The following is a 16035-nucleotide window of genomic DNA, read 5'->3' as shown; positions in this document are numbered from 1 at the left end:
GGGGGACAAAGAAACATGTCCCCCCCGTCCGCAGTGAAAGTTGCATCCTTGGAAACAGCCAACATCAAATAAAACATTTAGGACCTAGATGTCATACTGGATGCAAACTTAGGTCACAAAGGTCGAGTACCACTGTCTGCTAAGATGAACAGGCTAATAGTAACACGTTGGCCATTGTTGATGAGAAATCTTAAGGGTTGGATCAGTGCAATAATCCCCAGATATACATGTAGTTAGTTGACAGATGTTTATAATACTTGGTTCCATGTTTATACTCTCCACTCATGCAATGACTATCTCTAGTCTGACTGACACTGACCATGGATATGCCCCTCCCCCCAAAAAAATATAACACTGTTGGCACAAACCCCTACCTCATCATTAAATTAACATAATGTTTCTAGGAAGTTTACTGACATTGTCAGAAGCAGAAATTACTGAGGACACGTCAAACATTTCTGCAATATAATCCAAAATAAAATAAATGCATTGAGTATTTTTGGAAGTAACCATTTCTGCTACAATATAAGTAACTAGTCTAGCTCCTCCCATGCTCTGGCCTATAGAGTAATACCCTGAAACATTGGGATGGCAGACGGCTCACAGGTAAATGAAACCCTCTCCAGCAGTGGCTGCTGTTACCACCACGGCACCAGGGGGTCTGGCAGATGATACTGAGTTGACAAGGTTGGCCTCCCAGTGCTGAAAACAGTGGGATACCACCACCACATTACATATGCCATGCCCAACTCAGCTTTCGAGCAATAGCATATTCATGTAGCCTGCAACAAAGTACAGCAGTACATGGAAGTAACAGGTTTGCCATAATCATACACATTATTTTGAATAAATTATCATCATAATCAATAAAACAAATCTTTACTAACAAAGAGATTAAAAAAAAAAAAATAGCTAACTACAAAAATGGTCTTAACATATGATACTGGGGTGGCAGGTAGCCTAGCGGTTAAGAGCGTTGGGCCAGTAACAGAAATGTCGCTGGTTTGAATCCCCGAGCCGACTAGGTGAAAAATCTGTCGATATGCCCTTTAGCAAGGCACTTAACACTAACTGCTCCTGTAAGTCGCTCTGGATAAGAGCGTCTGCTAAACTACTAAACGAAAAAATTATACATGTCTGTGATGCCAGATTTTCAATTTAAGTCAGAAAACCCTGTTCAGACTCCTGATATTACCCCAAACATATTCATATGAGATTATTAGCCAGTTAACTAATAATTTGGCTGTAGTGGCACCGCCCATTAATCCTATTGGGCCGCATCATTTTGAGGCCATGCTAGAGTGAGCTCAGCATCCAATGGGATTGAGGCAGGGCCAGGGAGAGTCTGGGCTGTGGCGGGGAAGCAACATGATAAAGAACGCAGGAGCAGAGTCGCCTCTTTTCTCCGCAGCCTTAGACATGGTTGTTGTTGTTGGTGGTTGGTTGTAAATTAGTATCTTTGTGGGGTTTTGTCAGACATTGAAGTTGTTTATGTTTATTTCTTGTTGTTATTTGATTGCAAGTCTCGTGGTTGTAGTTTTTGTCAGACGTTGTAGTCCGGAGCTTTGCCCTGCGGCTGCCTCAGTCTGATCTGTAGTGTCATGAAGGCCCCTACAGTCACGTGGAAGAGGATCTGCCACACGTTCCTCAGTTCATACAGGTACATGTTGGACAGACAGATCAGGGCGAAGGCCAGGAACGACTTACTGTTCCTCCACACAGAGAAGTACGCAAACAGGGAACACTTAAAAGAGGGAGAGAGAGAGAAAGGGAGAGACGGAGTGAAAGACAGAAAGAGAGACCAGGAAACAGAGATGAGTAAACTTCTGTGAGAACAATAGAGCTACTTCATTGTATTGAAAATCCCTTGCAGGACACCAATCTTTCTTTGCTTTCAAACCATGTCCAATATTTGATCTTTATTCAAGGATGCCCCAATTATTTAGTGCAAGCTTAAATCAACTACCAGCAATAAAATAAAAGCCCTATACGGCAACATAAATTATAATACATATTATTTGCACTTTTCAATGTACCCAAAGATACTTGAAGTACAATTATGTGTAAACTGTAGCTGGACTATATTGGTACATTAACACCCCCTGTGATGCAAAGTGCAGGGTTGTTAGTCACTCACTCATCACAGTGTCAGCCAGAAAAGAGACAAGCAGGCAGATCTTGCTCTTACTAGCTATCACTTACCTGATACAGACAGGCTGCTGTGCCCAGGAAAAAGGCAATCACGTAATTCAAGTCTTCGTCGTCATTCTGCCGGTGGACCAACGGGGGAGGAAGATGAGGGAGAGAAGAAAAATTTGCGAGGTTAATAAATGATGAATGTACAGCAAGTAGGTAGACTTAAAACAAGGCTTGGTGAAACTGGCACGACAAGAAAGCCAACAAAAGCATTGGACAAAAATAGCCTCTGAAAAGCAATAATAAGCATACCCACTAAGATAAATACAGGTGTTACAAATGGTTCATATGAAAAGGCTTGGATTAGGTATAGCTACAGGTGTTCAGCTAGTCTTTCCCACTGAATTAAATAGAACAATGTAATGTATCTCTCTGGCTATACCTGTATGGTGCTCTCTATAGCATGAACCCCTCGGAGTAGATTGAGGCCTCCACAGAGGATGCTCAGCACACAGGAGACGATGCCAGGTAGAGTCACAGGATCAAGCTGCTGGCTGGGAGCTGGGAGGAGAGAAACGGAGCTGTTAAGAACCAGCAGAAATGACCTGGTCAATGAGCCATAGACACATTCTGAGACTCTACTGGGTGAGATAAACAGCTACGTTGTGATTCTGAAGGACATCACAATCACAATACAGACTCCGCACCAGAGGCTGCCTTGACCTAAGGTAGGGCGTAAAGTAGTCTCTTGCGACTAAATTCATATAAATATGAAAAATAGCTACATAGAGCAGGATTAGGTTCAGAGAATAGAAATGGTAAACCACTATACCATCATGTGCAATCTTAGAATTCTCCTAACATCTGAAGAAAAACCACTGACTAAATCCCAAAATGACAATGTTTTGATGATCATCCCTCCTACCCTTCCCAAATCCACAGTGAGTGACAGGAAAATATGAATGCAGTGGTTCTTGAGGGAGACAGAGGAGCTGTGGTGACCCAGGGCAGAATCACAGCTGGGGTTACTGAGGTGTGAAGGTACCAACAGAGAGGTAGCTGATCCACAGCGTCAGGAGTGGCAGGGGGCTTTATGGATGGGCCTGTCTCAGTCAGGGATCACTGATGGAAGGGCCACACCCACGACAGCTGCAGGCCAAGCTGTCCTTCAGAGAGCTGCCCCTATAGGGCTTTCAAGTGAATAACAAGTCTCTGTTCCAAATACGTTCCCAACCAAGCTGTCCATGCGGTATGGAATGGATGGAAGCCATTTTAAAACATGCTAACGTGACAAAGGGAGATGCCTACAGTAAAGGTTAACGGGAAAAGAGGATTAGAATGAGGTGGATGGAATGCAAATAAAATCAATGTAATTCAGTACACGGTTAAGTGATCATGTTAAAGCTTACGTAAAGAGCCTTATACGTTTACTGTGCGTAAAAACACAAAAGGCAGGTAGGCACTTTGAAAAACACCTCAATGTGCATAAACTACTCTATGAGTTTCTCAATGTATGGCTGAATGTGAAAGATAAGACAAAGCTGTGTAACAGACAACTCAACTGGAACTACAGTTGCAGGCACTAAAAAGAAGGTTAGTTAAAAACCCTATAGAGCGGTACAGGTTTTTTGTGAGAAACTATCGCAACCCAATCTTTTAATGCCCTGTCCTGTGTGTGTTTGTGTGTATGTGTGGTACCTACCTATGCCCTTGTACTTGGAGGGGGTGTGGTAAGAGAAGCCGTTGATGGATCCTAGTTCCTCAGGGGACAGCTGGTAGGGCGGTCGAAGCTTGATCTCTGTTTGCATGTCAGCCAGGTTGATCTTAGTGGACAGGGAGCGGGGACTGTTGAAGCGCTGCTTCGTCTTCTGGATGAAGTTGTCTGGAAGGGGCAGCAACACAAGTATGAAGGGTGCGAGAATAGAGAAACGTATCATGAAAATACAACCTACAAATAATATGTAGAAGAACAGTACCGCTGGTACAGTATAAACATGCTCTATCAAAGTGTTTCAGCAGGATAATGGGTTCGATTCCCGGGACCACCCATACGTAAAAATAATAGTGTCTGCTAAATGGAATATAATATAATATATATTTGAAAGCTTCAAACCAGGGAAACTTAGCCTGGTCCGCTCCCTGTCCATAACACATCTGCCACACTGATCCTCAACACGGGGGCCCCTCAGGGGTGCGTGCTCAGTCCCCTCCTGTACTCTCTGTTCACCCATGACTGCATGGCCAGGCACGACTCCAACACCATCATTAAGTTTGCCGACGACACAACAGTGGTAGGCCTGATCACCGACAATGATGAGACAGCCTATAGGGAGGAGGTCAGAGACCTGGCCGTGTGGTGCCAGGACAACAACCTCTCCCTCAACGTGACCAAGACAAAGGAGATGATTGTGGACTACAGGAAAAAAAAGAGGACTGAGCACGTCCCCATTCTCATCGACGGGGCTGTAGTGGAACAGGTTGAGAGCTTCAAGTTCCTTGGTGTCCACATCACCATCGAACTATCATGGTCCAAACACACCAAGACAGTCGTGAAGAGGGCACGACAAAGCCTATTCCCCCTCAGGAGACTGAAAAGATTTGGCATGGGTCCTCAGATCCTCAAAAAATTCTACAGCTGCACCATCGAGAGCATCCTGACTGGTTGCATCACCGCCTGGTATGGCAACTGCTTGGCCTCCGACCGCAAGGCACTACAGAGGGTAGTGCGTACGGCCCAGTACATCACTGGGGCCAAGCTTCCTGCCATCCAGGACCTCTATACCAGGCGGTGTCAGAGGAAGGCCCTCAAAATTGTCAAAGACTCCAGCCACCCTAGTCATAGACTGTTCTCTCTGCTACCGCACGGCAAGCGGTACCGGAGTGCCAAGTCTAGGTCCAAAAGACTTCTCAACAGCTTCTACCCCCAAGCCATAAGACTCCTGAACAGCTAATCATGGCTACCCGGACTATTTGCACTGCCCCCCCACCCCATCCTTTTTACGCTGCTGCTACTCTGTTAATTATTTATGCATAGTCACTTTAACTCTACCCACATGTACATATTACCTCAACTAGCCGGTGCCCCCGCACATTGACTCTGCAACGGTACCCCCCTGTATATATAGCCTCCCTACTGTTATTTTATTTTTGCTCTTTTTTTTCTCAACACTTTTTTTGTTGTTTTATTTTTACTTTTTTTGTTAAAAATAAATGCACTGTTGGTTAAGGGCTGTAAGTAAGCATTTCACTGTAATGTCTGCACCTGTTGTATTCGGCGCATGTGACCAATAAAATTTGGTCCCAGATCGGTTTGTGCAGTCTTGCCAACACTACTGTCATTGCCATGACAGGAGTAGGCAGGAATGCACAAACAGATCTGGGACCAGGCTAAGGGAAACCCTTTGTTCCGAAAGTAAGGCAATGCATGGGTTTGTTGGGAAAACAAAGGAGAGACTCACCCAACTCGATGAAGGAGTAAGGCCTCACAGCGCTGTTGACGCGCTTGGCGTCGTACGTGACGATAAACTCCCTCTGCAGCTCATCCAGGAAACAGAAGGCCAGGACGTTGGGGTAGTTCTCTGTACAAACCATCAGATAACCCACCCCCAGGCAGCAGGTGAAACTGACACACACACACAGAGAGAGAGAGAGAGCAAGATTATATTGGAGGACTATTATTTCCTGCAATTACAATGCTGAACAGTGGGAAGCACAGTAAGTTCAGTAGTATTCATAAACAAAACCAAGAGATGTCCCTGCATATGTTATTCAGGATCAAAATTCAATTTGTGTGTATCCATCTACATCGTCATGGAGATATCTCTAACAAAACAACTGGCATTAGAATAGCTATGGAAGATTACCAAGAATTACCATCTCTAAGCTATTACACAAAAAAGGAACCTCGCCACAGAGGTGTTTCCAACCAATCAATAAATCACAGAAATGTTAACATAACAGGTGGCTTGAAGGCTTGTTAGCAGTGTGCTAAGATGCCAGTATCTGTCTCTCTGTATTAAGATATTCAGAAAGATTAAACAAACATGGCTCACACCCAACAGGCATTAAAAGGGGAGGGGGAATAGCTAGCTCGCTCTAGCTCTCTCTCTCTCTTCCCTCAGCTTATGAAGTTTGGGTGCTGAATAACGGTCGTTTGGAGAGTGCCAGGGAGGGAGGGACCAAAATCATAGCACCCACCCAACTGGAGCGCAGCGGAGCAGAGCCCCTCGAAGGTCCAATACATCTGAGTTAAGCATTGCCCAAACGGATCTTTAAATCTTTCAATTAGATTACCCAGTGATTTAAATGCTGTCTGGCACGTCCTCCGTCTCTTTCCTTCACAGTGAGGCCAATGTTGGGCCTTGATTAAAGGACCTCAAGATATCAAATGAGGCTTCAGACCGTAGAGTGAATGGCCAACCAACCCTGCTGCTGGAGGGAGGAATGTGCGCGCGCACACACACACACACTTCTCATTCAAGCCAATATATGTTGTCTAATGGTGCTTTCAAGACAACTGGGAACTCTGGGTAAAGAACAAGTTCAAATTGTGAGGTCAGCGATCTTCAGGTCGGAAAGTAAGAGTTCTAGGATGATTACAGAGTCTCTGAGTTGGAATTCTGAGTTGGATGACCGTACAAAACGATTTTTCCAAGTCGGCACTCTTTCTTTTGTCCGATCGAAAAATGCTTGGAGGTCGGCGCTTTTGAACGCGGCATTAACGGGACCAAGTGGCTAATAACCCACGTCCATGTGAACAGAGGCATTTTGTAATGCCGCAGTTGTGTTTCTTCAAATAGCCCGACAATTGTAATTGACCAAACTGTCACGAAACTCATATTAGGGGAATTATTACGGGACAGAGCTTTAACAGACTTCTTCAAAAAACAAATAAAAGTATACTTTGTTTAAACTGAGTATAAAATTTAGTTGTTGTGGATGTTGTTTCAAAGTCTAACAACGAAATGGACCGCACTTTCAAAGGTGATGATTAATTCAAAACCTTCATATGCATATTAGAGCCCAAGTCCGCAAAAAAAACAATTATGATTGTGCCTTTATACAATACATAGCCTATAGCATATTACACCCAGAAAAAAATTAACTGATTTAAGATGTCTTTGGTACATAATTGGTCTAGCCTACACTAAAAGAATGTGACACATTTTAGTAATAGGCTTTGAATGTAGACTGTATTATTATGCATACTGGATGGACTGGTTACCTTATGCTACGCTCCAAAATGTATATCCACGAGTCTGGGAGAGAACGTATAGCCATAGGCGATGCTGTTGGTTCATTGATTGAGCAGGGTGGCTTACAGTTAGCCTACAATTATAGTGAATTTATATTTGATAAGCCTAGTAATAGGGCACTTTTTATATTTTAATAATTCATTGGGTGACACTACCTTTAGCTATACAGAATCTCACCACTGTTTGTTTCCATCTCCTCCTCTCTCTCCTTTATTCCTTTCTCGAGCACGCAGAGGGGCTGTCAACAGTTTAGTGAAATATGTTTCATTGCAGATTTCACTTGGTTTCCCAAATTAAGCACTGGGTAGCAGCAGGAACAGGGTTGGAGAGCCCATGGCATAGAGTTTGGGCGGAATATCAACTGTCGCGCAGCGAGAGCATGCATGCTCCTCAAACAGTGGTTGATGCGTGGAGTGAAATAAGTGTTCTTATATTTATTTCTCAGCTGCTCATATTAAGCACATGCTCCGCTATAAAAACGAACTAGTCTACCCAGCATCATTGAAAAACGGACCGGCAGGAAAACAAGCGGCCTCCATTCGCTATTTGAGTGCATACGGACGACATGTCTTTTCCCCCCTACTCCTGCCCATTTGATAATGGGCCATTCTAAATCAAAACTAATTTTACATATTAGTAAAGACAAGATTAAATTGAGAATAGTCTGATGGGTGAAAATATGATCACTTGATGAGAGAACAGCTGTGCAGCCTGAAGCAAGGAACAGCGCGCAAGCTTTTTTTTTGCGACTTTCTCAAATCATCAATAGCCTATAGGTCTTTTTTTTTTTTTTTTTTTGTGGGGGGAATGGATCAGCTTAATATTGCAGATAGATTGTATCTTCTATCAATGTAATTGTCTGCATCACTTCCAATCCTCCATGTTTTTTTTTTTTGTATATATATATATTACACACTCCCCTTTATTACTTTTCAACCCCACCATCCTTTCCCTACTTGGAGTAAATTAGTGAACAACAATGCCCAGGCCTCTACTTCCGGTCTATACTTACTATCTACACCTTATGGACAGAGTTACTTTTACAATAATTCTATTTTATATATATATATATATATATATATATATATATATATATATATATATATATATATATATTATTATTATTTATTTATTTTTTGCTCCTGAACTTCTTCTACTCTCAACCTCTCCGATCATTTTCATGATGTCCATCCGGTTTGCTTCTATATGCCATATCTTTCTAACTGTGCTCTTTCCCAAAAGCTCCCAACATACAACCTATATACTTATTATGGACACAGTATGCTTTACATTATTAGCTATCTTTGTTATTATTTGTTGTTATTTGTTATTAGTCCCATCCTTCAACTCTATTCAATACCTCCCATCTATCTCTTAACACCATCCATATAGGATTTCTATTTGCCATATATATTTCAACCGTACTGTGATGTTTTACAAAAGTTCTGAACCTTTCTATTCTCATTGTTCTACAGATTGTGAATTAAAAATAAACAGTTTTGCTAAAAGTATTATTATATTATTGATTGATTGACTATGACTTTTCAGATCACCCAGTAATGCTATCTGCAAGGTTAGTTCCAGGTAAATATTGCAATCCTTTAGCCATTCCTGGACCTGTGTCCAAAAACAAGCTACAAATGGACAGAACCAAAACAAATGATCCAATGATTCCGTCTCTTCACAGCAAAATCTGCAGAGCTGGGAAGATTGTATCCCCCATATAAATAACATTCTATTGGTAGCAAGAATTTTATATAATAATTTAAATTGAAAGATTCAAATTTTTGAATCCGGTGTCGTTTTGCGTGTCAGTTCATAAACACTATGCCATGGGATCGGTACATCAAAGATCTCTTCCCAACTATTTTGCAATCTATATGGGACGGCTGTCAATCCTTTGGTCCTTAAGTGAAACTGATATATATTTTTATTTATCACAGTTTTCCTTAACCAATTATGTTCTTTAATGCAAGGCCGACAGACAAGTTCCTTACTTTCTCCCCCTTCCACTTTCCTCTTCCATTTTTGCGGTAAGGCTGCAATTATTTGGTTGTAATTTTGGGTAGAGCAGACATTTCCATATGTTTTTGTTAGCTGCATGTGCGTCATAACTCCACCAGTCCTACCGATGATATCATTTACGAAGATTATACCTTTTTTTAAACATTCTGTCAAAAAATAAAGGTTTTTTGTCAATTAGTATATTTGAATTTAACCACAATATTTGTTGCATTATTTGTTCTGTCGTTTCTGGAGGATTAAATTGAAATTGCAACCAACTTTCTATGGCTTGTTTTAGAAATAGTGACATTTGGGAGATTATTTCCTTTTCAAATAACTGAAAGTGAGAGGTTGTAATCTGAATAAAGGGAAAAAGGCCTTTCTTGAACATTGGGTGAGACAATCTTACTAATTTGCTTGAGAACCAGTTCGGATTTAAGTATAACTTTTGTATGACTGAAGCTTTTAGTGATAGGTCTAATGCTTTAATATTTAATAATTTCTGTCCTCCGAATTCATATTCATTATATAAATATGCTCTTTTAATTTTGTCTGGCTTGCCGTTCCAAATAAAATAGAATATTTTTTTCTCATATAATTTAAACAACTGTTCGCTAGGCGTAGGCAAGACCATAAGCAAATAGGTAAACTGGGATAATACTAATGAGTTAATCAGGGTGATTTTTCCACAAATTGACAGGTATTTTCCTTTCCATGGTAGTAAGATCTTATCTATTTTTGCTAATTTTCTATTAAAATGTATTGAAGTGAGATCATTTATTTCCTTTGGGATATGTATTCCGAGTATATCCACATCACCATCAGACCATTTTATTGGTAAACTACATGGTAATGTAAAATTTTTATTTTTTAGTCCAATACGTAATATAGTACATTTGTCATAATTTGGTTGTAATCCAGAGAGGTTAGAAAATGTATCTAGATCCTCTATGAGGCTGTGGAGGGATTCTAGTTGTGGATTTAAAAAAAAACATGAATCATCAGCGTACAATAGCCTATAGTTGCATGCAGCCCATATATGTTTTGATTTCTAAAGACATTCTAAGGTATGTATAATTTACAACTAAAGTTGCCAAATAACTAAATCTAGCGTAAAAGACTGTTTCAAAAGATCACTTTTACGCTCAACACAGCCACTTCATATGTGCACTTGGGAATGGGAAAAATCTCCTTTCTATTTTATATAGCTAAGTTCAATTATATTCTTCTTACTATAAAATTATGGCACAGATAATCATATCTTGTCTGCTAAATGAACAAGCCTGCAGCCTAGGCATGGCACATAGCCAGATAACATACAGGCCAACTCATTATGTTCTTCTGAAATACATTTTCTTCATATCATGTTTCTTTAGACCTGCCTACAATAAATAATGGATTTATTGTGATGGTGTACATAAAATTGATTTATGATACGGTTTTAAATGTAGCTGTTCTAAAAGCTCATGTATGCGTGCAGATGGTAAATGTGTTTATGTTAATTAACGGTCAATTACCGTGAGACCGGACAACTTTTGCATGACAATAACCAGCTAATAAAATGTTATGACCTCCACAGACCTAGACAATGATAACACCGTCATTCAAAGCAAAATGATACTATAGAGAACTGCTAGCAACTTTGGGTGGTGGTAATACCAGTCTGTTAGAAGGGTTTATATCAAATATATCTGGTAATACCCCTTGTTACATTCCCCAGCAAGAACCCCCCCAAAAAAGTCACTCAAACAAAAAGGGGAGCTAACAAAGAGTCACTGACAACAACCAAAACAGGTGGGGTTTTAGGAGGGGTTCTAAGACACTCATGGGGGTGTCCACTGAAAGTTGCATAGCAACAACAACTGGGACCTACAAGACACCCACCATGAGCACCCACAAAATTTTCCTAAGAGGCAAACCAAAAGAAAAACCCACACCAAACTTAAAGGCAGGAAGCAAACCAAAAAGGTGAAGCAAAACGAAATCAGATAACATAACATATAACATGCCATTTAGCAGACGCTTTTATCCAAAGCGACTTACAGTCATGCGTGCATACATTTTTACGTATGGGTGGTCCCGGGGATCGAACCCACTACCTTGGCGTTACAAGCGCCATGCTCTACCAGCTGAGCTACAGAGGACCAGATAAAGTATAGTTTGTCTAGAAATCAAAATAGGGAGCGCCAACTAAAGGTGTTAACCCTCCATCTCTCAAGACAACTGGAGCACTGGACCAGCCACTCTTAAATAGAACCTGGACCAGCACAGGTGAAACACCTTCCCACTAATGAGATAGCAACCAGCACAGGTGTAACACATACTGACTAAGGAGGTGACACCAATCGGTGCGCCCTACGTGCTAATGAGCTAAAGTCCAACCTCAAAACATACATGGAAAACCCTTTATGATTCACAGTTAAAATTATACTTAGCATGCTAGCAGATACCCATAGACTTCCAGTCATTGCGCTAACGCTAATTAGCAGTTGCCCTAGCACTAGTTAGCAACTTCCCGAAGTATCCCATTAAGCCTGACTTGCAACTTACTTGATATTGTACTGTCCAGCCTTCAGAGTGCACCGGTCAGGGAACTGGCTGAGTTTCTTGGACAGTGCTTTGACTTGCTTCTTGGTTTCCTGAAGGCCTTTGTCCTGCTCATAGTCTGTGGAGGCAGACAGGGGTAGACCGTCCACCACCCGCACCACAGAGGCAAACAAGACCATTGACATCATTCAGCTAGCTCTACACGCACTCTCACTGGACACCTACAAAACAGAGGGAAAAGGGAGCATGTTCACAGATCCAAGGGCATGAAGATTGTGAATTCTGATAAAATAGGCCTAGTTTCACTGAATTGCCGGCATAGCCTGGCAACATACCAATATTACCATAGCTATCTCTCATTCACACCATTTGGGAAGTCTTGGGTAACACTAGAATAGATCATAATAAATGGTACAACTGAAGTTAGTGCGTGACTCTCCTGTGTCTGCCACGGTTCGGTACCTTGGATAGCACTTTGAAGAACTGCTAATAACTAGGCCTTGATCATGAACCCCAGTTCCATTTAATTACACATAAGAGTCATTGGAAGAAGGCGTCTTCTGTACAGGGGAGTTTTGTTAAGAGCCCCGACGCTCGGTCTGAACATTAACACGCATTGGTTTTGGAAGCATAAGGACCTCCTTACCTTTCATATCAGCGAGAAATAATTTTCAAAAAACAAAAGGTTAAATTAATAGACATCTTTATATGGTTAAGGAGTAAAGGTAGACTCCTTAAGAGTACATCTTGGTCTAGTTAGCTAACTTTACGCCTCGCGAAAACTGTGCCCTCTCCAAGCCCCTGGCTAGAAAGCTAACTGGCTAATGCTACATTTGTCTTGAGTGAGCCTGCATTTTTTTCCATTGTTTACCAGGATATGGTGCATGCATACGCGATGGTCAGGGCATTGCCAGCTCAGCAACACTGGACAGGGAGATAGCTAAAACTAGCTAGGTTGTGCAGCAGAATACTGGCAAAATCCGTTGAGGATTATGCAAAATGTGATAGTTAGTGATGCTTGCTAACTAGCTAGCCACATAGCTAGCTGGCTAGCTTAACGTTACGTTACTTAATAGCAGGACTATTCAGTTATTAAAATAGAAAATGTCTAGCTAGCTTTATCCCTGTCGCATAATATCAATTAAAAAGGAGCCAGCTTCCTAGCTAGCTACTCAAATACGCCCTTCTGTTCTCTCCTAGTCCTAGCTAACGTTACGCGCTGTCAGTTAGCTGGATGGTAACGTTAGTAAGCTACTGCACACTAGGCTAGCTAACATTAACTAGCTATCAAGAGCAAAGCTAACGTTAGCTAGCATGGCCTTCCAAACATAGAACATGAATTGTTATTTTACAAGCTAACCTGAACAGACGCATGTGCCAATGCAACACTCACCGCGAAGTCGTTTATTTATTGTAACGTAGCATCACCGGGCACCGTTTTCATTGGTCTACATTCTGTTGTGGCGCTACCGTACACTCAGGACAGATGCCGCGTTCACTGCTAGTCGGAACTAGAAAACTTCCGACTTGCTAACAGGTTAGTTGTACACGTGTCGCGTTCAACCAGTTAGCTAGTCGGACATTTCTGAATTTTGTAGTTCCGACTAGGACATGAACGCGGTAAGAAATGTTTAAGTGTTTGGACTGTACGGTTCCCTGTGCATTATGGGTAGTGCCAACTTGATGCGTGCGCAGATTGACATTTATTGGGATCAGTCTTGTCCTGGAGGCAGCACTGAGAGATTTCTGCTAGATTGTCCAGTTGCAAAGTCAAAGTAGCCTATATTGTAAAAATTCATGACAACTAAAATTTGTATTTTTGGTCTTAATTTTAAGGTTAGGCATTAGGGTTAGCAGTGTGGTTAAGGTTAGGTTTAAAATAAGATTGAATGACTTTGTGGCTGTGCCAGCTAGTGACCACGCTACGGAGCTGCCTCCAGAACAAGACTCATGACAAAAAACGCTAACCTGCAAAGCATGTATGCATTCTCATCAGCACCACCTTGACACCAGCAAGAAATGAATGGATGGATTATCATGGATACCACAGCATATTGGAAAATAATATGGCTTTAATTCAATAACAACATTAGCCAGATACACATATATATTAGGTTGGTTGAAAGGACTGGCTTTTTAAAATGTTGTATATATATATATATATATATATATATATATATACACATACATACATACACACACACACACTGAGTGTACAAAACATTAAGAACACCTTAATATTGAGTTGCCAGGCGCACCGGTTTGTGTCAAGAACCGCACTGCTGCTGGGTTTTTCACGCTCAACAGTTTACTGTGTGTATCAAGAATGGTCCACCACCCAAAGGACATACAGCCAACTTGACACAACTGTTGGAAGAATTGGGGTCAACATGGGCCAGCATCCCTGTGGAACGCTTTCCACACCTTGTATAGCCCATGTCCCAACGAAATGAGGCCCTAATCTATGGATATCAGATGACTGGGAATACAGATATGCATCTGTGGTCACAGATACCTTGAAAAAAATGGGCCTCAGGATCTCATCACAATATTTTTGTGCATCAAATTGCCATCGATAAAATGCAATTGTGTTCATTGTCCGTAGCTTATGCCTGCCCATACCAGAACCCCACCGCCATCATGGGGCACTCTGTTCACAATGTTGACAGCGGCAAAAAGCTCGCCCACACGACGCCATACACGTGGTCTGCAGTTGTGAGGCCTGTGTGTGTGTGTGTATATATATATATATACACATATGTTTATTTCTGTCTAGAATAGATCTAATTTGTAGGCCCTTCTATTGGAATGAGGCGCAAGCAGTAGGCCTGCTGTATCCCAGGAAGTGATGTAAAACAGGGTTGCACTGCACACTGGTGTATGGGGACCCACCGTGTCTTCACGTCAATCATTACTCCTATTACAAATAAGTAATTTCTGGTCATAATTTGAATCATTATAAAGTAGGCCTATTCTGCCTGCAACTGCTTGAGCGAAATGGTTCTGTTTGACATAAGGCAGTATATTTTGGGCAACAGAAATAAATGAAAGTGTGCTGGTGCCTGAAGCAAGTTGGCAGGTGAACATCACTAGAGAAAGCACTCCAGGCTGCTCATAAAATGAATGAAACCAATTTAAAGAACTCCACAGTACCTTTTTACCAGTGTGTCTGAGTGTACAGTATCTGTGTGTGTATGTCAGAAACTGGAGGTGTGTGTGTGTCAAAAACTGGAGGATCTCAATCACCCTAGGTGATGTGGTGACTTGTGACACTGATCAGAGGCAGGGTTCAAGCAGAGCAGAAACCCACGTCATCATCAGTGCTATGTGCATTTAGCCCATGGCATATTTCATATGAGAATCACCATGGACTAGCTACAGTTTTTGTGCTCGAATTATTAAAAGCCCAGCTTTTGGCTAGTTAGTTGCTGGACCCGGGTTTGAGTCCCGACCGGGGCTACACCCCGAATTTGATACAACATACTTCAATGGTTGGTTTCATTGACTCTCCCCTTTCATTAAAATGGCCCCTAATAGAGTACCACAGTTTGTGTCATAAAACCTATTTTTGCCATAGGGGATTTTAGAAACATCTAATGTTAACTAAATTTAGTTATGACAAAATTGGCTAAATTTCTTTAAATTGACAATTCTGTGAACTGTCTTGTGCAAGTTTTAAATTGACACAATACCTGTTTGCAAAGGTGTCAGCTAGAGATGATGAGCAGGAGCTGGCAGGGATTTGCAGTCTTGCATGATGTCTACTTTTATACTAATTAGCATTTTCGGATCTGAGAATAAATAGAGCCGAATATATTGATAAAAGTCACCTTGTCCGAGATAAATTTACATGGTTATCAAAACGTCACGCCATGGTAAGCCTACCCGAAACACTTATTTTTTCAACCAGTTTCTCAACCCTCCCTAACTTTAAACAAACCCACTGTAATAACCCATGGAACTCTTCATTACATTTAAATTTTAGTCATTTAGCAGACGATCTTATCCAGAGCGACTTACAGTTAGTGAGTGCATACATTTTCATACTGGAAGGAGTGATGGAGTAGTTCTTTATAAACTGATTACTTTATTA

General features: G+C 41.4%; 1 protein-coding gene across 2 annotated transcripts; it reads right to left on the bottom strand.

The window, feature by feature from the left end:
* Window positions 1–1040: 1040 nt before the first annotated feature.
* On the bottom strand, window positions 1041–13582 carry LOC121554948 (vesicle-trafficking protein SEC22a). 2 transcript variants are annotated; one of them, XM_041868656.1, is made up of 7 exons: window positions 13303–13582; window positions 11946–12163; window positions 5595–5758; window positions 3839–4018; window positions 2579–2697; window positions 2203–2268; window positions 1041–1744 (listed from the first exon to the last, which is right to left on the bottom strand). In XM_041868656.1, exons 2-7 carry the CDS (start codon window positions 12128–12130, stop codon window positions 1544–1546), a joined length of 915 nt encoding a protein of 304 aa, XP_041724590.1. In that variant the 5' UTR covers window positions 12131–12163; window positions 13303–13582; the 3' UTR covers window positions 1041–1543. The 2 variants fall into 2 exon arrangements, with proteins under 2 accessions (XP_041724590.1, XP_041724589.1); XM_041868655.1 differs by having other exon boundaries at window positions 13336–13582.
* Window positions 13583–16035: the final 2453 nt, after the last annotated feature.

The sequence above is a fragment of the Coregonus clupeaformis genome, chromosome 40 (assembly GCF_020615455.1).
Source record: "Coregonus clupeaformis isolate EN_2021a chromosome 40, ASM2061545v1, whole genome shotgun sequence".
NCBI lineage: Eukaryota > Metazoa > Chordata > Actinopteri > Salmoniformes > Salmonidae > Coregonus > Coregonus clupeaformis.
The sequence above is the reverse complement of the archived record's forward strand: the minus strand, read 5'-3'. Positions and strand labels throughout refer to the sequence as shown.

Excerpts from the sequence above, each read along its gene's own strand:
- LOC121554948 (XM_041868656.1), bottom strand. The coding sequence starts at position 12,130 with ATGATGTCAATGGTCTTGTTTGCCTCTGTGGTGCGGGTGGTGGACGGT. Across the intron at positions 5,759-11,945 it reads GCTGGACAGTACAATATCAA|TTTCACCTGCTGCCTGGGGG; the intron begins GTAAGTTGCAAG and ends TGTGTGTGTCAG. Across the intron at positions 2,698-3,838 it reads CTCCAAGTACAAGGGCATAG|CTCCCAGCCAGCAGCTTGAT; the intron begins GTAGGTACCACA and ends CTCTCCTCCCAG.